We start from the raw sequence: 18,175 nt of genomic DNA, 5'->3' as shown, positions 1-18,175 counted from the left end.
TAACATTCAACCAGGAAAAACCATGGCCAAAAAGCATTTTCAGATTAAATGCTGACTTTCCCCTTCTATCCAAAGTTCTCCGATAAAGGCCCCTCACCTCCTCGCAAGAAGACACTGTGTCATTCAGTCACTATCAGGCTTTATCCAGGGTCTGAATGAGCACACAAGAGACAACACATATATGTACACACTGGCTAAAAAACAACTATTAATTCAAGGCTCCCCACTCCAGGCAACATTCAAGAGAGCGAAGTGCACATGTCAGATGACCATATCAAAATGACAGATTTGTAAAATGTTTATTTCCCCATCTCAACCAGAAGACACAGGAGGTGTGAGCAGTGGCCAAACCTAACACAGAAAAAGGCAACACCTTTTTCTTTCCCAGTGGGTCAGCGGTCACATTCCTGCTCTGTAAAACTTCCCTTAGCCACACAGTGCCTCACTGGTCTAAAAGAAGCTGCTGTGTGAGAACTTAGCTCAATTTTTCTATCTCAAATGAAGGAGCATATTCTACAATTCTGGACTCTCCAAAATGTTTAAACTGTTATTTTTGGTCGAGTGAAAGGCAACAATTGCATGCTCTAAATGGTAATCCCTGGCAGATAATTATTTTTTTGTAAATACTTTCTACTTCAGCTTTTCTTTGCTTGGTTAGCTCACAAAGCTTCAAGAAAATACAAAGGAAATCTTATGGTATTGTCAATCCAAGACATAGAGAAAGAAGGCATTCCTGTTTCAACCCAAAGTGGATATGGTTGGTGTGAACGGAGAAAATACAGGCAAAAAAGAGAAATTTTAACTCCTTGAAACATTTTCCATTTTATGATGAAACTCTACAGTGCAGGCCAAAATTTATCGTGTAGCAATAAACTAACATTATAGCATAATTCCAAGTGATTTCAAGTTATAGGAGCATTTTCATTCCACCCACCTGCTCAAGTTCCTTGCAATCATTTCTTGCAGGCACACCCAACGGACATAACATCCTCAGGGTAACTTCATGTCCTAGTCCTAGTCATCCTTGCAAACCCCAGTGCCTGGCCCACTGTGAGCACAATGAATCAATGAATGAACGAACCACATCTAGCCCACTGCCTGGTATGTATTAATTGCTTAATAAAATATCCATAGGCTTGTAGGTCGAATGTTCTCTGATTCTATTCATCTACTCCAAAAGGGCTTGGTTTTCCTCTCTGACTGGTATGTCTAAATGGCCTACCACAGAGGTGGATTCAGGATGCAGGCAATCTGTCCCTTCCCTCCTTACACTCTATGTCAGACCTGACAGCTGCATGACTCTCATCCCCGACTGGCTCGACAAGCTGAGGCAGCTTTAAGCATGGCTAAGCAGCCAGCCACAGGCCACTTAAAAGCCAGCTCATTTCTTTCTGAATTACTAACACACTTGTCTTATTTCTTTTACGAGACAGATCCCCAAGAACTGGGGGAGCTTATAGAACTAACAGTCTCTATCTACCCTCAATTAACGGAAAGAACATAAGCCTTTAAGATGAAAAAATCCAAATGCAACAAAAATAAGAGGTGCCATGTACTGAGCATCTACTGTGTGCTGGGCACATACTTGGTATATTCCAAGACTATTTCTGATCAATCAAACAACCCTGTTGAAGAAGGCATTACTCGCTTTTTGGAAACTTCTGTCCTTAAATCAGTGGGGTCCAATGGCTTCCTGCTGCTCTCTGTCCATGAGACAATTCTAGACATTAACCAGAAGACACTATCTGGAAGAGTCCTCTCCGCTTAACTCTCCCCAAAATCCCCAAGGAAAGGTCAGGCCTGGTCAGGCTGCCTTTCTGCCTGGGACTCTTTAGCATCAGGGTCTTGTTACAACTCTCCTAAACAGAACTTGCTTCTCCATTCCTTTCTCGAAGGCTGGGCCCTGCACTTGTTTTCCCAGTTATGTTCCAAGCCTTTCACTTGAAATGGCTCTCTTCTAGCCTTGATCTCTGGCCATATTTGCATCTACCTTACCGTGTACTGAGCTTTGATTGTCAGCGACTGGCGACTGGCTCACACCTACCACCCTGAAGCTAGCAACGCCCTGTCCTCCTTTTCCAAAGGCCACAATACTAAGCAAAATCCTGAGACTCTGAGAGAAGAAATCCGTTAAACAGTCCATGGAGGTTTGCCACCGCTAGTAACAGCTATAGTTTAGAGTACAGACACCAGGCCTATCATATCTCATTTAGTTTTATTTATTAACCAAATCTCCAAGTGCCAAATGCCAATTTTATTTATTAACCAAATCTCCAAGTGCCAAATGCCAATTTTAAATTTTAACAGTTCTGTAGCTTGTGCTCTTGAAGATGAAATCATTGTAACAGTAAAACCTGCAATAGATAAGCATATATTATTTTTGACATTGGAACAGGAAAATTCAATACATAGTTTCCACTATGCCTAGAGCTAATTATTCATCTAAAGACAGGATCCACGTAATACACACATCCACAGTGTGAAGACTGCCAACCACTGTGAGGCTTAGCTCTTTGGCATCCACAGCGCTTACAACAGCATTAAGTGCCAGTAACTGCTCCATTATCCCACCATTTTCTCTCTTCGACCTATAGTGAAATGTCCTTGGAGGAGGCACTGTGGCTTTACTTGGCACAAGTGATACTCTGAACATAAATGTACATACTGGCATTGATGTCTCAGATCTCACTAGTGATAAAAAAAAAAAAAATTCATATCATCTGGAATATGCTTAAAATTTTAGAATCATCAATGAAAGGGAAACACAATTTTAAAACTTAAATTCTTGAAAAGACCCTAGTTTGAAAAATAATGACCTCATCTAACTTTTATGGTAACTATAAGATCAAATATTAAGAAAGTATGTATACTGTTACAGAATCGAAAACACTTAAACTGAAACACGGTGTTTAACACCTGGTTCAAGATTCCCCTTTCAGTCCCACATAACAACACCCTGGTTTAGGGGCTCATTACTCTCATCAGCAATAGCCTCCCAACTTAGTTTTGTGCTCCTCTCTCCCAACCCTTAACAGATGTTTCTTTCAGCTTCTTAAAGTGCAAGTCGAGCGGTCTTTGCAAGTTCCCGTTCCTTCCTCCACTAGATGCCCAGGTCTCAAACTGTAAAACTCATTACGCCTAAGACTGTCCTATATAAGTTCCTTCAGCTTCTTCTTTTAGACCTTGAAATATAACTTCTCTTTCTTCATTCTTTCTTGTAAGGATTATCCCTAATTGCTGCTGAGGCCAACCTTTTTCCTAGGGTAGATATGGTGGTCCATGGTTATTGGTATCCAATTACTCCTCCTGAATAAAATCAGGAGTCCTTCAGGTGGTTAGTTCTCCTCTTGACTTAAGAACAGAACAAGAAGTACTGTGTTTTTCTTGGAAGTCAAGTAATTGTACTGGGGTATACAAACAATCTGGACAGTGGGGAAGCCTTCAAATAGTTTGGGTGAAAATGCAGATTACTAGAAAATGCTTTCCACCAAATGATCAAGGGTCACTGACAAAAAACTTGTCTTCTCGGAGCTGGGTAATTAATTTGATCTGCTACCCCAACAGCGATACTCCCTTAGGGCTGAAGGGGAACTGCCCTTTGGAGCGCCAGGCAGGGCCTGTCTACATTCATCCCTTCACTGACTGCCTCCTATTGACTCAACATCTGTGTTGTGCCTGTTCTGGGCTCTGAGATAAGGTGGTGAAAACACAGAGCCCTCGCTCTCAGAGAGCTTTCACTCCTCAGAAATGATCACATTTGTTCCTCACATAATCTTTGCGGGGAGGTGTTGTCACAGCAAACTGACAGTCCAGACGTGAATGGGACTTGAAGCCAGGGCTGCCTGAATCCAGAGCACCCCTCCCTGTGCTGGCTGGTCCCAACCCCCAAACCATGGCTGGGCCTAAGGGAACAGTCTGAGACAATTCTGAGCTGGGCAAGGGCCACACTCTGGAGCCCATCTGCTGAGACGGGAAATGCTCCTTAACCTCTGTGGGCTGTCTCATCTGTAAAAGTGGGGTGATAGGGTTGTTGGATTAAATGAGTTAACTCATGTTAAACACCCAGGGTGGTGCCTGACATACCATAATATCTTATTATTCTTATTCTAGGCAGCCTCTCCCCGACCCCTTCTTCCTCTGTGAGGGTCTGAGACCTAAATAATGGATCCAGGTACAGCCTCCTATGGTATATTATTTTATTTTGCTTTTGAGCTTACACCTTCTGATCCCAAGACTTGTCCTTTTCTGGCTTTCACTTTCAGGTTTTCCCTTCTGTGTCCTTCCATGTTTACAAACAGGCTGGGATCTCTCTTTACGTAAAAAAGAAAGCAAGAAAAGGGGTGGGGGTGGATACAAACATCCTTAGCCACCTGAAGCAGCCTTCACTTGGCCACCAAAGTCCTTCAATTGCTGGGTGGCATCGTGGTATGCAGAGCACAAATTCTAGAACTGAACTTATGAGGTTTAAATCCTGGCTTAGCTACTTAATGTGTGACTTTGGGCAAGTGATGCAGCCCTTCTTTCTATGGTTTCCTGATCTGTAATAAGGGATAACAAACAGTACCCATCTTACAGGATGGTTGTAGGATTAAAGAAGTTAATGCGTTAAGTTCTCAGACCGATGCTGGGAACATGGAAGGTGCACAATGCTTGTTACCCGATGCTCCAGTTACTACATTAGATACTTCCACGTTCTCCAAACCAGGCAATTCCTATAGTCTACCAATATGGTTCCTCTACCACCACTGCTGGATGAAATCACAGGTAACTTATCAATGGCCTTCTGATTGCTCAAACCAATGCCTGTTCTCTTTGGTTCCATCTTGTACAGCCTGCACATTGCCGACTAGGGCTGCCTTTCTAAAACTCTCTTCAGTTTATTTTTTATCTGTCTGTTCATTTCAGCCACATTGACTTCTCTTAACCTTCTCTAAACAAAGGTATCCTTCAAGGTTCTACTTTCAATATTCTTTTCTTCTACCTGTATCCTTTCCTTCTGGAATCTCAATCATCCTCATAATTTTAATTAACTATGCCTGAAACCAACATATTCTGTCCCAAGCTAGAGTCATCACCTTGACTCTAAACCCAGTTCTTTTTGACCTTCATTAATGGTACCATTTATGTGAGTGTCACAGTCCGGCTGGACAACTTTAACTTTACCCTTACTGTCCCAAAGAAATTCTATCCCTCATTCAAGGCTCATTTCAAATATTACCCTCCAATAAAGTCTTTTTTTAAATGAATGTTCTCTTTCCTATTTTTGAAACCTCAGAGCCAGATTTTTACTGCTCTTATTATGCTATTTTATACCAAAGTAAACTGTGTCATTTGGATCTTTGTCTAACAATCTCTGCTCTTAGATTTAAAATCCCTTAATGGCAGAAATTGATTTGGTCTTTTTACCCCCTAGTACTTATCACATGCCTTGCACATGGTGGTTGTCCAATAAATAACTGCTAAATACCACATGCTTTGGAGTGTCACCTGAGCCTGTGCTCTTCTCCAGCCACATCGCACTTCTCCCCCTTCTATGCTATTCGTGGCTCCACCCCCTGCCCAAGTGGTTCCCACCACCAGGAAGCTCCCTCTCCCTCTGCTGCCTGAGAGACTCCAGCTTATCCTTCAGAATCCAACACAGAGGCTATTTCTGCTTTAGTGAAACCTCTCCTAACCTCTAGCAGAGGGAGTCACTTCTTTGTGCCTCTATCGATTTATAGATAGAGCAGAACTTTTATACAGGACTCCAAATAATGAAAGAAAATAAATAACAGTGTGGAGCTGGTGTGAGTTACCAATGGTCCCTCAGTTATGTATGTAATGGTGGCCCAATCCTCAGGATGTAAATACAGCAGATGAATTAAAAACAAACTGGTCATAGTCTATTTCATGTTGTAAAAACCTCGCGAATCTCAGAAGAACCAATGCGTAGGAGAAATCCCACTGTGAAAGAAGAAAGATGGGAAAATTCACAACCCCAACTTTTGATGATGAACTCAAGATGATATCTGGAGACCGTTTCAAAAGAGCTGTTGCATCATCCACTTCTTCAGAGTCTAAGTTGCTGTTCCCACAAATCCCAGCGTAGTGTGGTTCTGGCATACCTCTATCTGCAGCCCACTAGTTTCCAGAACATATAAACTTCATACACATATATGTAGTACATCATATACATATGCCATTTTTACATATACTTTTTAAATGTCCCTTTTTCCTTACCATAAGAACACATAGTCTATATGTCATATCATATCTTAGGTGTTTAAAAGCCCTACCTTGAGGTATTTAAACCACCAAAACTTTCATCTGTATCAGGCCATGTCCCAGACATGACAGGCAGGCGACACGTGCCTTTATTACAGGTGGTTGTTTGTACTTCCATTTCTTCCCCTGGACAGTGAGCAACTCAGGAGCAGCAACCACATTTTACCTTTTACCCACTTCAATGCTTAGCATGTGCGAGATACTTAATATTCGTGAAAAGAACACCTGAATAATAAGACTTATTTTTTAAAAGACTCAATGTTTAAAATATTTTAAGAATAAGTTCGGAAGGAATCATGGCTGGTTTTTGGTGCCAGAAACTGTAACAAATTTTATATGACCTTCAAGTTATTCTAGAGTTATGAAAAATCACATTATTAGTTTGAAAAAGACAGAGAAAAAAGTTAATAAAGTTTTTAGTCAACTGCCGAGTGGAAAAAAATGCTACAAAAGTCTCTATTATTTTGGTGAGCAGATTATCAGTTTTCTGGCACAGGTAGTTGAGATGCTGGGCAAAAGGGAAGCCAGAGGGCAAACACTGGGCAGCATGACCACTCCTGTGACTTCGAATGTGGGTTTGTGCTTAGTTTCCTCCAGGATATGAATGTGTCCTATGCCTTTTAACAAAAGAGCTGTGGCCAAGGCCAGAAGCATGCAGTCCCTATGTTTGTGTCTGTCTCTGAGGGACATATGTGTGACCCAGGTCAAGGACTGGCCACAGACACATCAGCTCACTCCCTCCCTCCAAAATAGGTCTCTTCTCTATCACACTGGGAAACTGAGGCACCTTAGTTTCTCATCTACTGCAAGGGCAAAGATGGGCAAAAGCATTTATTGTTCAAGTTTATTAGTTACAGATAATCAAAACTATCGATTTTTCAAGCAGGAAGATACCCTAGAGATTATTCAGTGTGGTGGCTTTCCAAACATTTGAGCCGTGAAATCCTTCAGAGGAATGCATACAGAAGAGCAAAATGTAAAACAAAGGTCAGGAAAGAGGAGTTTGGGAACCACCAAGGAGATCCATGGAATCTCTATTAAGTCCATCAGAGCATAGTGTAGAAACCTCTGATCTAGTCACATTCATTAGGATGGCCATTATCGAAAACATAGAAAATAAGTGTTGGCAAGGATAGAGAAAAATTGAAACCTTTGTGCACTGCTGATGGGAATTCCAGTATGGCAATTCCTCAAAAAAATAATTACCATATGATCCAGCAATTCCACTTCTGGGTATATACCCAAAAGCACTGAAAGCAAGGCCTCTAACAGATAGTTGTACACCCATGTTCACGGCAGCATTATTCACAACAGCCAAAAGGCAGAAACAATCCAAATGTCCACTGATGGATGAACAGATAAACAAAATATGGAATATGCATGCAATAAAATATTATTCCATTAAAAATATTCCAATGGATTATGCATTAAAAAAGAAAGAAAATTCTGTAAAGTTGCAGGATACAAAATCAACACACAAAAATGCTGCATTTCTACTACACTAATAATGAACTCACAGAAAGGAAAATTAAGAAAACAACTCTATTTATAATTGCATCTAAAGAACAAAATGCCTGGGAATAAATTTAATCAAGGAAGTAAAAGAACTGTACTCAGAAAACTATAAGACATTGATGAGAAAAACTGAAGATGACACAAATAAATAGAAAGATATTCCATGCTTGTGAATTTATATTGTTAAAATGTCCACACTACTCAAAGCAATCTACAGGTTTAAGCAACCCCTATCAAAATTCCAATGGCATTTTTCGCAAAGATAGAACAAACAATCCTAAAATTTGTATGAAACTATGGAAGATCTCAAATAGCCAAAGCAATCTTGAAAAAGAAGAACAAAGCTGGAGACATCATGTGCCCTAATTTCAAACTATTATTACAAAGCGATAGTAATCAAAACAACATGGTACTGGCATAAAAACAGACACATAGATCAATGGAACAGGATAGAGAGCCTTGAAATAAAATCATGCATATATGGTCAATTAATTTACGACAAATCAGCCATGAGTATATAATGGGGAAAGGACAGTCTTCAATAAATGGTGTTGGGAAAACTGGACAGCCACATGAGAAAGAATGAAACTGGACTATCTTACACCATACACAAAAATTAACTCGAAATGGATCATTAAACTCCTGAAATCATTAAACTAGAAAAAAACATAGGAGGTAAGCTCCTTGACATTAGCCTTAGCGATGATTTGACACCAAAAACAAAGCCAACAAAAGCTAAAATAAACAAGTGGAATCACCTCAAACTAAAAAGCTTCTGCACAGCCAAAGAAACCATCAACAAAATGAAAAGGTAACATACTGAATGAGAGAAAATATTTGCAAATCATATATCTGATAAGGGGAATAATATCCAAAATATATTTAAAAAACTCATACAACTCAATAGCAAAAACAAATAAACAACTCCCCCGCTCCCAGAAAAACCCCACAAAAAAAACACAATCTGATTAAAAAATGAGCAGGGGAAATGCACAGATATTTTCCCAAAAAAGACATACATACAGATGGCCAAGAGGTACATGAAAAGGTGCTCAATATCACCAATCATCAGGCAAATGCAAATCAAAACCACAATGAGATAGCACCTCACGCCTGTCAGAATGGCTATTATGAAAAAGTCAAAAAAAAAGTGTTGGAGAAGATACGGAGAAAAGAGAAACCATGTGTGCTGCTGATGGGAATGTAAATTGGTGTAGCTACTATGGAAAACAGTATGGAGGATCCTCAAAAAATTAAAAATATAATCTAGCAATTCCACTTTTTATCCAAAGAAAATGAAGCACTCACTTGAAAGGATATATGCACCTCCATGTTCACTGCAGTATTATTTACAATAGCCAAGATAGAGAAGTAACTTAAGTGTCCACTGATGGATAAATGATTAAAGAAAATGGTGTGTGTGTGTGTGTGTGTGTGTGTGTGTGTGTGTGTGTGTACACACACACACATGCCAGAGCGGAGGGAGTGAAATATTACTCAGCCATAAAAAAGGAGTAAATTCTGCTTTTTGCAACATGGATGGACCTTGACAGCATTATGTTAAATGAAATAAGTTAGAGAAAGACAAACACCATGATGATCTCACTTACATGTGGAATTTAAAAACGAACAAATGACTGAGCTCACAGATACGGAGAACAGATTGGTGGTTGCCAGAGGTGAGAGAGGAGGCGGTGAAGGGGGTTAAAAAGAACAAATTTTCAGCTTTATAGTATTGTATATTTGAAAGTTGCTGGGAGTAGACCTTAAAAGAGTTCATTGCACACAAAAAATTGTAACTGTGTATGGTGACAGGTTAACTAGACTTATAATAATCATTTCTCAATATATACGAATATTGAATCATTATTTTGCATAAATGAAACTAATAGTTATACTGTCAATTACATCTAAACTTAAAAAAAGGAAGAAAATTATGACACATGTTACAACACAGATGAACCTTGAAGACATTATGTTAAGTGAAATAAGCCAGTCAGAAAAGGACGAATATTGTATGATTTCACTTATATGAAGTACCTAGAATAGTCAAATTCAGAGGCAGAAAGTGGAGCAGTGCTGGCCAGAGGCTGGTGGGGAGGGGAGATGGGGAATTATTGTTTAATGAGTATGGAGTTTCAGTTTCGCAAAATGAAGAGTTCTGGGGTGAATGATCATAATGGTTTCACACAATGTGCATGTACTTAAATGCCACTAAATTGTACATTTAAATGGTTAAAATGATATGTACAACAAGGTAATTCTGTCTATGTCACATACTTCATCAAACTCTTCAATGGCTCCCCGTACCACAGAATAAAACTTAAGTTGCTACACATGGCAAGCAAAGCCCTCCAGGACGGGGCTTCATCCCTCTCTAGACACACTGTTCACTGTTGCCTGACGCTCCACCATCACAAGCCCTGTAACTCCCTGCATCTTCCACTGCTTCTAATCTCCTTTGCATTGTCCATATCTTCTTCCCAACTTCACTTCATTAAATAAGCCTGAGAACCACCCTGAGATACTAAGCATCCTCACTCCAACATTCTCTCATCCCCAGGCTAGGTGTCTCCCGTGTTCCTGTAATACTCCGACATACCCTTATCCCTGCACCCATCACAATGTTTTATGATCATCTGCTTCAGCGCCAGTCTCCTTTACTTCCCCCTACTGCAGGCTCCTGACTAAATGTCATTCATCTTGGACTGCTGAGTACCCAGACCCCACCTGGCTGTGGTGGGCCCTCAAGAAATGGTGACTGAACAAATACATCTGGTGGAAAAGCCAAGACGACATTAGGTCATTTGAAGGTCCAGATTTCTTTTCATCAGGATAACTGAGGGCTTCCCCCTACAATGTGAAAATAATTATATTATCGAAGGCTCTTACTTAAAAAGAATTTCATGTGTCTTGAATGCAAGGATATCAATCACACTCATTCTTCTTCTAGAATTATGCAATGATGCCATCCAAGTTATTTCCAACTTTCTATGAAGGGATGGCAATGGAGGAGGGGATCACAAAAAGAAAGAAGCCCTTTTCCCTTCTCCCATAGACATCTGTTAATTTTACAATAAATAAGGCAGACTTCCTGGCACTTTAACTCAAGTGACCATAATTTAAATCAACCCAGTGACCTACACATTGTAAGACCTTGAAGACAAGCAATCTGCAATGGAAAATATTTTATTTGAAGGTCATGTCCTCAGTTCCATGACTTCTCTAGCCTTAGTGGAAGGGAAGCTTAGCCAGAGAGAAGTATTTTTAGACAAGGGTGTTTCAGAGCTGTAAAAATAGGCTGAGTGAATAGCACAGTTGTCCAAACCCCTGAGTACTCCAGCCACAGGGCCAAAGTAAACACAACAAACAGAAGCACACTGGACTGACATATTTTCACAAACATAACATCAAATTTGAAGCAGCTTCTCTAAAGCATAACCTGAATGGTGAATTTGTGAGAACTATGTCAACTGGTCCAGCTGGGGTGTCCCATGTGCCCCAACAAATGACAGAGATATCAAGTACTTTGAACGGATAAAGTGTCACATCTGTAGAGTTTTTAAAGTGCCAGGCTCATGTGCCCCAACACTGCAGAAGGGCTGCATTTCATCAACATTACATTCTTTCAGAAAAATCACAAAGTTGCTTGAACTATCTGCCATACCCGAATTCCGACTTCCTCCCAATTTCCAGAATAAGTGCACTGTGTCAGTGCTCCCCATGCTGGCTGTGCCCCAGAGGCGGCTGTGCTTTCCCATCAAGACCCAGCTTCAGCTTCTCGTGCTTTGATGAAGGGAAAAGAAAAGTCATAAATCAGTTGTATCTCTCAGAGCTGGTAATTTCGGGTTTATAATTACCTCTAGTAGTGCAATACCGTGAACTTTACCATCGGCACGAGTTGACTTCATTAACTTCAACGATCAGGAAAGGCATTCTGTTGAGGCTTTCAACCACCACCACTGTAATCAGCTGGTTTGTTCTTAAAACAGTTAAATTCATTGGCTGGCCTCTTTATATAAACTTAGATTTTTATATTACAAAAAGTGTGTCTAAAAAGCCAAGAAAATGTGCCTCCATTTTTAGATAAGAAGTATGTTAAACATACAATTAAAAAAATCCAACGAGTATCTAGGTTTGGTAATGTAGAGAAAATAACTTCACAACGATCCACGTAAAAATGACTGGTCCAGGAATCACAAAGGAAAGCTCAGGAGAGAGCCCTCCTCGTAGAGGAAAGTCTGAGAGCCTTTTGCTGTTTGGAGCAGACTGACCACGACCCCATCTTCAGAGTGCACATGGTTGGAAGAACAATGGCAATAACAGAAGGAGGAAGCTCTCTGGAAAAGCTGGAGGTAACACGATAACTGAGTTTCAGCAAGTGACTTTGAGGCTATTACGGGCAGAAAGATGGCAGCAGAGCATCCAAACAGTGACAAATGATCAGCAAGTGACTCTAACTGTAAATCTAGAGCTGAGGAGAGGTCAAGCTGCTATCTGTTAATTCCAGATGCCCACAAAGGCTCCCCTTGCCTGTGTAGGCCATGCCTCCCCATAAGACAGCAGAGACCAAAAGTGCAGGCGAAACTAGTTATCTCAGCCTCGTGTACCTCTAGCCAGCAGAATAGCACCTGAGAGATCAAGTTCTGGCCCCAACTCTGCCTCTGACCCTTGACCCCAAGCACATCTCTGCAGTAGAGATTATTACAATGGTCACATGAAATGACAGAGATATCAAGTACTTTGAACGGATAAAGTGTCACATCTGTAGAGTTTTTAAAGTGCCAGGCTCTGTTGTAAATGCTTTATGAGTATGAACTCATTGTAATACCCACAAAAGTCTAAATGAAGCACTAACATTATTTTGCTCAACAATCCACATTGGTCTTAAAATCTTTAGAACTGTTTTAACTCCCCATATGTCCCTTATCGTATATCTTCAAAAACAATTAAGAGAATCTAAAATAAGAGAAGTCATCACCAGATTAGAAGTGATGGAGCTATATAAAAACATTTATTGAACAGTTACCATTGAACATGCTAGTATGACTCTAAGCACTTAGCTCATTTAACTCTCATACTACTGTGAAGCGAGTATCCTAATTCCCAGATAAGGGGAAGAGGCAGAGAGGGTTTCAGTGACTTGTGCAAGGTTCCCACAGCCAGGAAAGGAAGGGCTAGGATCCAAACTCCAGCAGCCAGTTCACTTTCAAGCATTAGACCACCACTCACCAGACACTATCCCATCACACTGTTAGCATAATCCAGGGAAAGACACAGAACAGAGAGCAGCAGCATTATCTTCCTGTGAGCTGGGCAGTGAGGGTTGTGACTAAGGGCAGATACAGGAAGAAGAGAGAAGGGGAAGGAAAGGAAATGAGAAACTCAAGCAGGGAACAGATAACAGTGAGGATGGATCTAGGACATGGCAGAAAAATTCTAAAACCTGACTGAGGTGCCATTTCTGCTCTATAGTATCCAAACATATTTCTCGACATTCTTTTTTTGCCTGTTGGTCCCACCTCAAGTCCAATGACTAATACGCCGACAGGCTGGTTTACTGTCTCAGTACATCACAGAGAGCAGGGAACAGCCCAGTAAAGAAGTGAGCAACAACAGAGAAAATGAGGGAAGAACTTCATGACAAACACATGTCCCATACTCTTGAAGAGGAAGTTAATACCTGAGAATAAAAATATTCTCTCCATAAGAACAGTTACAAGGAAAGCTTACAGCCAGGTGACTGTGCCAGTCTCCTGTGATTCCAAAACTTCTCCCCGGCTACTGCACTGTATTCAAGCAAATTTCAAGAGATGTATTCACTGAACAGAAAGAATAAAGTTAACGAATACACAACAACTCTGATCTCTCTTCTATTCAGCACCAGGAAATTCAGCTAGGGAAAGGGAGAAGAGATGGGTGAACAAATTCAGTGGCTGGGGAGGAGCTTGCGGGTCCCCTTGAGTCCTCATTAAGCATCACAAATTTCAGAGAAATATTCATCTGTAGCTTTGAATGTTGCCCCCGCCTTTGCTTTAACAGTTTCAGGAGCTCTGTCCAGAAACAGATACTAAAAAATAAAAACTTTGGGTGAGAAGAACCCAACCTCCAAACCCCTTCAAGATGCAAACTTTCTCACTTCCTCCAAGAAGTGTAGTGCTCTAAAAGGAATGTTGTACCAGGGCCCTGAGAAATCCAGCCTCTGAAATGCCATGCCGAGGGATCTCTCTATCTCTTCACCAGGAACTTAAAAGCTACGAGCGCTCTGGGCTCCTCGTATGAAAAAGGCAATGGACGAAGCAAGGTTTATAAAGGATTCATCCCTCAAACTGAAGAAATGCACAGCTCGTACCTTTCTTCCATTTTCCCCTCTATAAAGCAAAACACAACCTGACCCCCGCTCAAGGGTCATTTAATGCCGTAGGCATCTTTGCTGGCCTAAGTATCCAACTGAAGACAAATTGGCAATCAGAACCAAGTCAGAAGTGAATAATGGGCAAACACATAAAATCAGTTAACCTTACTTAAATATTAACCTGCAGTCTAAGAGATTTTTAAAATTTAAAACAAACAAAATGACAGGTGAAGTAGATATTCTTGGAGAATACATATGTACAAATGACCTGTGCTCTGATCACGTGTAATTAAGCAGACCTTGCTTGTCTTAAATTGCTTAATTGCTCAAGAAATGAGTCAGTGTCCCATAAAATCTATTTAATTTGTTTCATCCTAGTCAGCATGAATTGGAACATATGGCAAAAATGATTTTTAAAAAATTAAGATTAAAAACAGAACTAAAATTAAAATTAAAACTACTTCAGAAACCTTGATTAAATTTAAAATTTATTAAAATTAAAACTACTTCAGAAAAAGTTCAGGAGAGTACAGCTAAATGTGAATTAGTAGCCTACTTTAGATGCTAGTTTGTGCTTGTGTTTTTAAGGCTTTATGAGGATTAAAAATATGATGGGGGGAGGACAAGACGTGCCTCTCTCTTTTCTGAAGACCTTGGACAAACTGAAGTATTAACTGGCATTTTCCTTCAAGATTAAGCGAGATGAAACAGAATCGCAACCAATATTCTTCATCTAAACAGTACAGGCCTACCTCAGCAGCAACAATCAGGGATGGGAGTGGTAGGAAGGGAGGACAAAAGGAGAAGCATAACTGCAATGAAAATATTAACCATAAAGGCAGAAGATAACCTGTTGTGAGCTCTTACTAGGTGCCGGACACTGTGCTAAGTGCCTGACAAGGGATAATTCATTTAATCCTCTCCACACTCCTATGAGGCTAGTACTAGTATTAATCCTACTTAAGAGATTAGTAAACTAAGGCACAGAAGTAACTTTCCCATTTAATACAGCCAACATGAGGCAGAGCCAGCATATAGACCATCCAATTCCCCATACTGAACTGGAACTAATCTTCAGTCAAACACAGCAACTATATAGCCTGTTGCACTCAAGAAACAAAAGAGATTTACCCTGTGCCAAGGGCCAAGGGGCACAGAAAATGAGGCAATACTGCCTAGAACTCCATGCTTCAGGGTAGTGTGCAAAAACGGATCAGCTAAACCACTGAAACTAATTGACCTACTGGCGGAGAGCAGCACTGAGATGTACTGCAGGAAAGCAAGGTTCCCCTCTACAGGATTACAGTTGTCAACGAAAGTGAGTGAGGCTCTTGTAAACTCTTTTCTATAAAGATGGAACTACTATTCCTTATAGCTGTTCACTATTTAGACTTCTGGTCTTTATCAACTTTTGGTCTGACAGTTCCATTGTATTTCCAACCTTTGGGGTAAAAAGCTCTCTTTTTCCCACCTTAAGTTTCAAAAGGAACTCCCTGGTCCAACTACTCAAGGATTTGATCCACAAGTTTGCGTTCCCATCAATGCCCTCCTTTCTCAGATGAAAGCTCCAATACCATATTCATATTTTTAGGTTTTTTAGGTGCTACTTTGGGGCCTTTTCGGGTAACACTTTTTTTTTTTTTTTGGTCCAATAATGGATACAGCATTTAAGAACTGAGCAACTTGATTTTGTACTTGGTTTCTACCTGGTTTCTAATCTTCTTCCACTGATGTCTTCGAGGCACCATCAACAATAGTTTTTGGACCCATCTCCTATATTGGCATTGGAGGCTTATGGCCCTAATTATTTTGTCCTTAAGATATTGTTTAAATATTTTCAAACGAATACATTATTTTATACCTACCCATGACAAATCTCTCTCCCTCAGCCGTGGGAGATTTTGGTGGAGCAGGGGAATACAAGTGTGCTCAAGCTAAATTTTCTCGAGTATACTATAATATGGTATAATATTTGGAACTTTTAGGTTAAAGGCACTTACTCCTCCCATCTCATGGAGAACACAGTTTAGAGAGACACCAAAACCTAGCAGCTAGGGCATCCACACAATTAAAAGGGCAATGTATGTCCAAACACATGATCTCAGAAGAAAGAAATGGAAGAATGTAAGAAGAAAGCTAAAATGTCAATAAAATATAGATTTGAGAAGAAAACACAATCAAATTATTATGTTGCAAAAAATTTGCACGAAGAGGAAAATTAATATACATAATAATAAAAGATTTTTTAAAAAGCAAGCATAGACGTGGTTGGAAAGACACTGAAAAATAAATTCTTTCATGACTGTAGCCACCACATTGAAGTATTCCTATAGGAAAAAATAGGTAATGGTTTCTCCTCCAACAATATACAAAGGGCTGAAATACTAAGAATATAATTAACTAGGATATGAAAATCTAGCTTCTCCAATGAGCTGGAATTTGCTAAAAATAAGTAAGATGCAAGTATCACAGTATCCAGGTAATCAATTGCACAACTGACCCTAAGCCACCGCTCTGCTGGAACAGAGCAGGGTCCTGAAGACGCACAGTAAGGTTGGAGGCTCCTCCCCAGCCCTCAGAAGCTTTATCTTCCCCTCCCACTTTCTGCAAGCGCCGAATTGCGCAGTTCTCAGTACAGAAAGCAGAGTCAAAGGTTAAAGTTAACAAGCTGCTGCCTATGGCCTAGTTCCAGGGCCTCACGAGCTGATTAGGTAACTTTACAAAGTGCTGCAACGGTGAGGACTATTGTTACTCTTTGCAACCCAGCAAGCAAACAGAGGAGGAGTTGAAAGGAGGGCATTTAGGACAACAGAAAACTGCTCTGACGAAAACTGCATAATTCTAAAAAACTGATCAAATTAAAATTGATTGTATTTCAGGTCTATGGAAGTAAATTCGGGTTTAAACCAAGGAGGAAGGAAGCACGTTATGTCTCCACTTGTGCGTATACGATACCAGCTTCTGTCTGTAAAGCCCCATTCCAAAGTGCATTCACCAACACGCCACCGAGCCCTCAACGGGCCCTGGGGACGGCTGCAATTTAGGGACGAAGAAACTGAGGCTGGGCCCCTGGACACAGGCTCTTTGGAAGTGGACACACTCACAGGCCCCGACACCAGACCTTTCAACCACCAACTACAAGGGTGAAGGAACCGGGTGGAAAAGTCCTGGGCTTCCCGTGGACGTCGACCGCTCGGCGGGACACCACGCCGGGTGGTAGCCCGCCAGCGCTCTCATCTTAGGGTGGGCAGGAAAGCAAACGGGGTGTGTTGCCGCTGGGTGGCTCACCTGCGCGATGCCGGAGCCCATCAGCCCGCCGCCAATGACCGTCACGTGCTTGACGACGATTTTCTTGGCCGAGGCGGTGGATGAAGAAGCCATGGAGCGAATGAAATGCCTGGTTACGAAAGCCATGGTGCGGAGCCGGAAGGGGAGGTGGAGCGGCAGAGGAGATGGAGGCGAGGCAGAGGCGGAGGAGATAAGCGGCACAAGAACGAGCAAAACACTGCATGCAGCGCGCCACCAGCAGCTAGCTGACTTCCGAGCGCGGAAGCCCAGACTGCTCCGCCGCCGGCGCTCTCTGGGCGTCACCAGACGTCACTGGCGGCGGGGCGGGGACCCGTGGCCCGCTCCGCCCATTGGCCGAGGCCACCCGGACGGCGTTCGAACGTTGGAGCGCGGCCTCGGGGCCCACGTGGGCTGGCACGGGCCGCTGCGCTCGCAGCAGGGGAGTGTCGGGCAAGGTCACCCGGCCGCAGCGAGCCGGGACGGTTCGCGCTCCGGTGTCTGGCCGAGTGCGGGCCCTTCTTTGGAAAAGCCACGGGCTCCTCGGAAGATGAACACGTGGCGTTGACTTATTAAATCGTCGCCTTAGATGCTTGTGCATACCTCAGCGCAGAGTAAATACATGTTCTTTGGTTGTGGTAATAAAGGGATTCAAAATTAGCACCATTGATTCATGTCACTGAATAACCAACTCTAGGGATTACTTTACTCCTGTGGATAACGATTGTTTCTGCTAAAACTTTAACTGCTCACATT

General features: G+C 41.5%; 1 protein-coding gene across 1 annotated transcript in view; it reads right to left on the bottom strand.

The window, feature by feature from the left end:
• The window catches only part of HADH (hydroxyacyl-CoA dehydrogenase), a 58,738-nt gene extending 41,027 nt beyond the window's left edge, over nucleotides 1-17,711 (bottom strand). The window contains exon 1 of the mRNA XM_039848752.1: nucleotides 17,423-17,711. Coding sequence (XP_039704686.1) covers nucleotides 17,423-17,548 — 126 coding nt within the window. The 5' untranslated portion in view covers nucleotides 17,549-17,711. The remainder of the gene's footprint in view (nucleotides 1-17,422) is intronic.
• Nucleotides 17,712-18,175: the final 464 nt, after the last annotated feature.

This window comes from Pteropus medius, unplaced genomic scaffold (genome assembly GCF_902729225.1).
Source record: "Pteropus medius unplaced genomic scaffold, Ma_sr-lr_union100, whole genome shotgun sequence".
NCBI classification, from domain to species: Eukaryota; Metazoa; Chordata; class Mammalia; order Chiroptera; family Pteropodidae; genus Pteropus; species Pteropus medius.
Note: the sequence above shows the minus strand (reverse complement) of the source record. Positions and strands in the feature narration are given on the sequence as shown.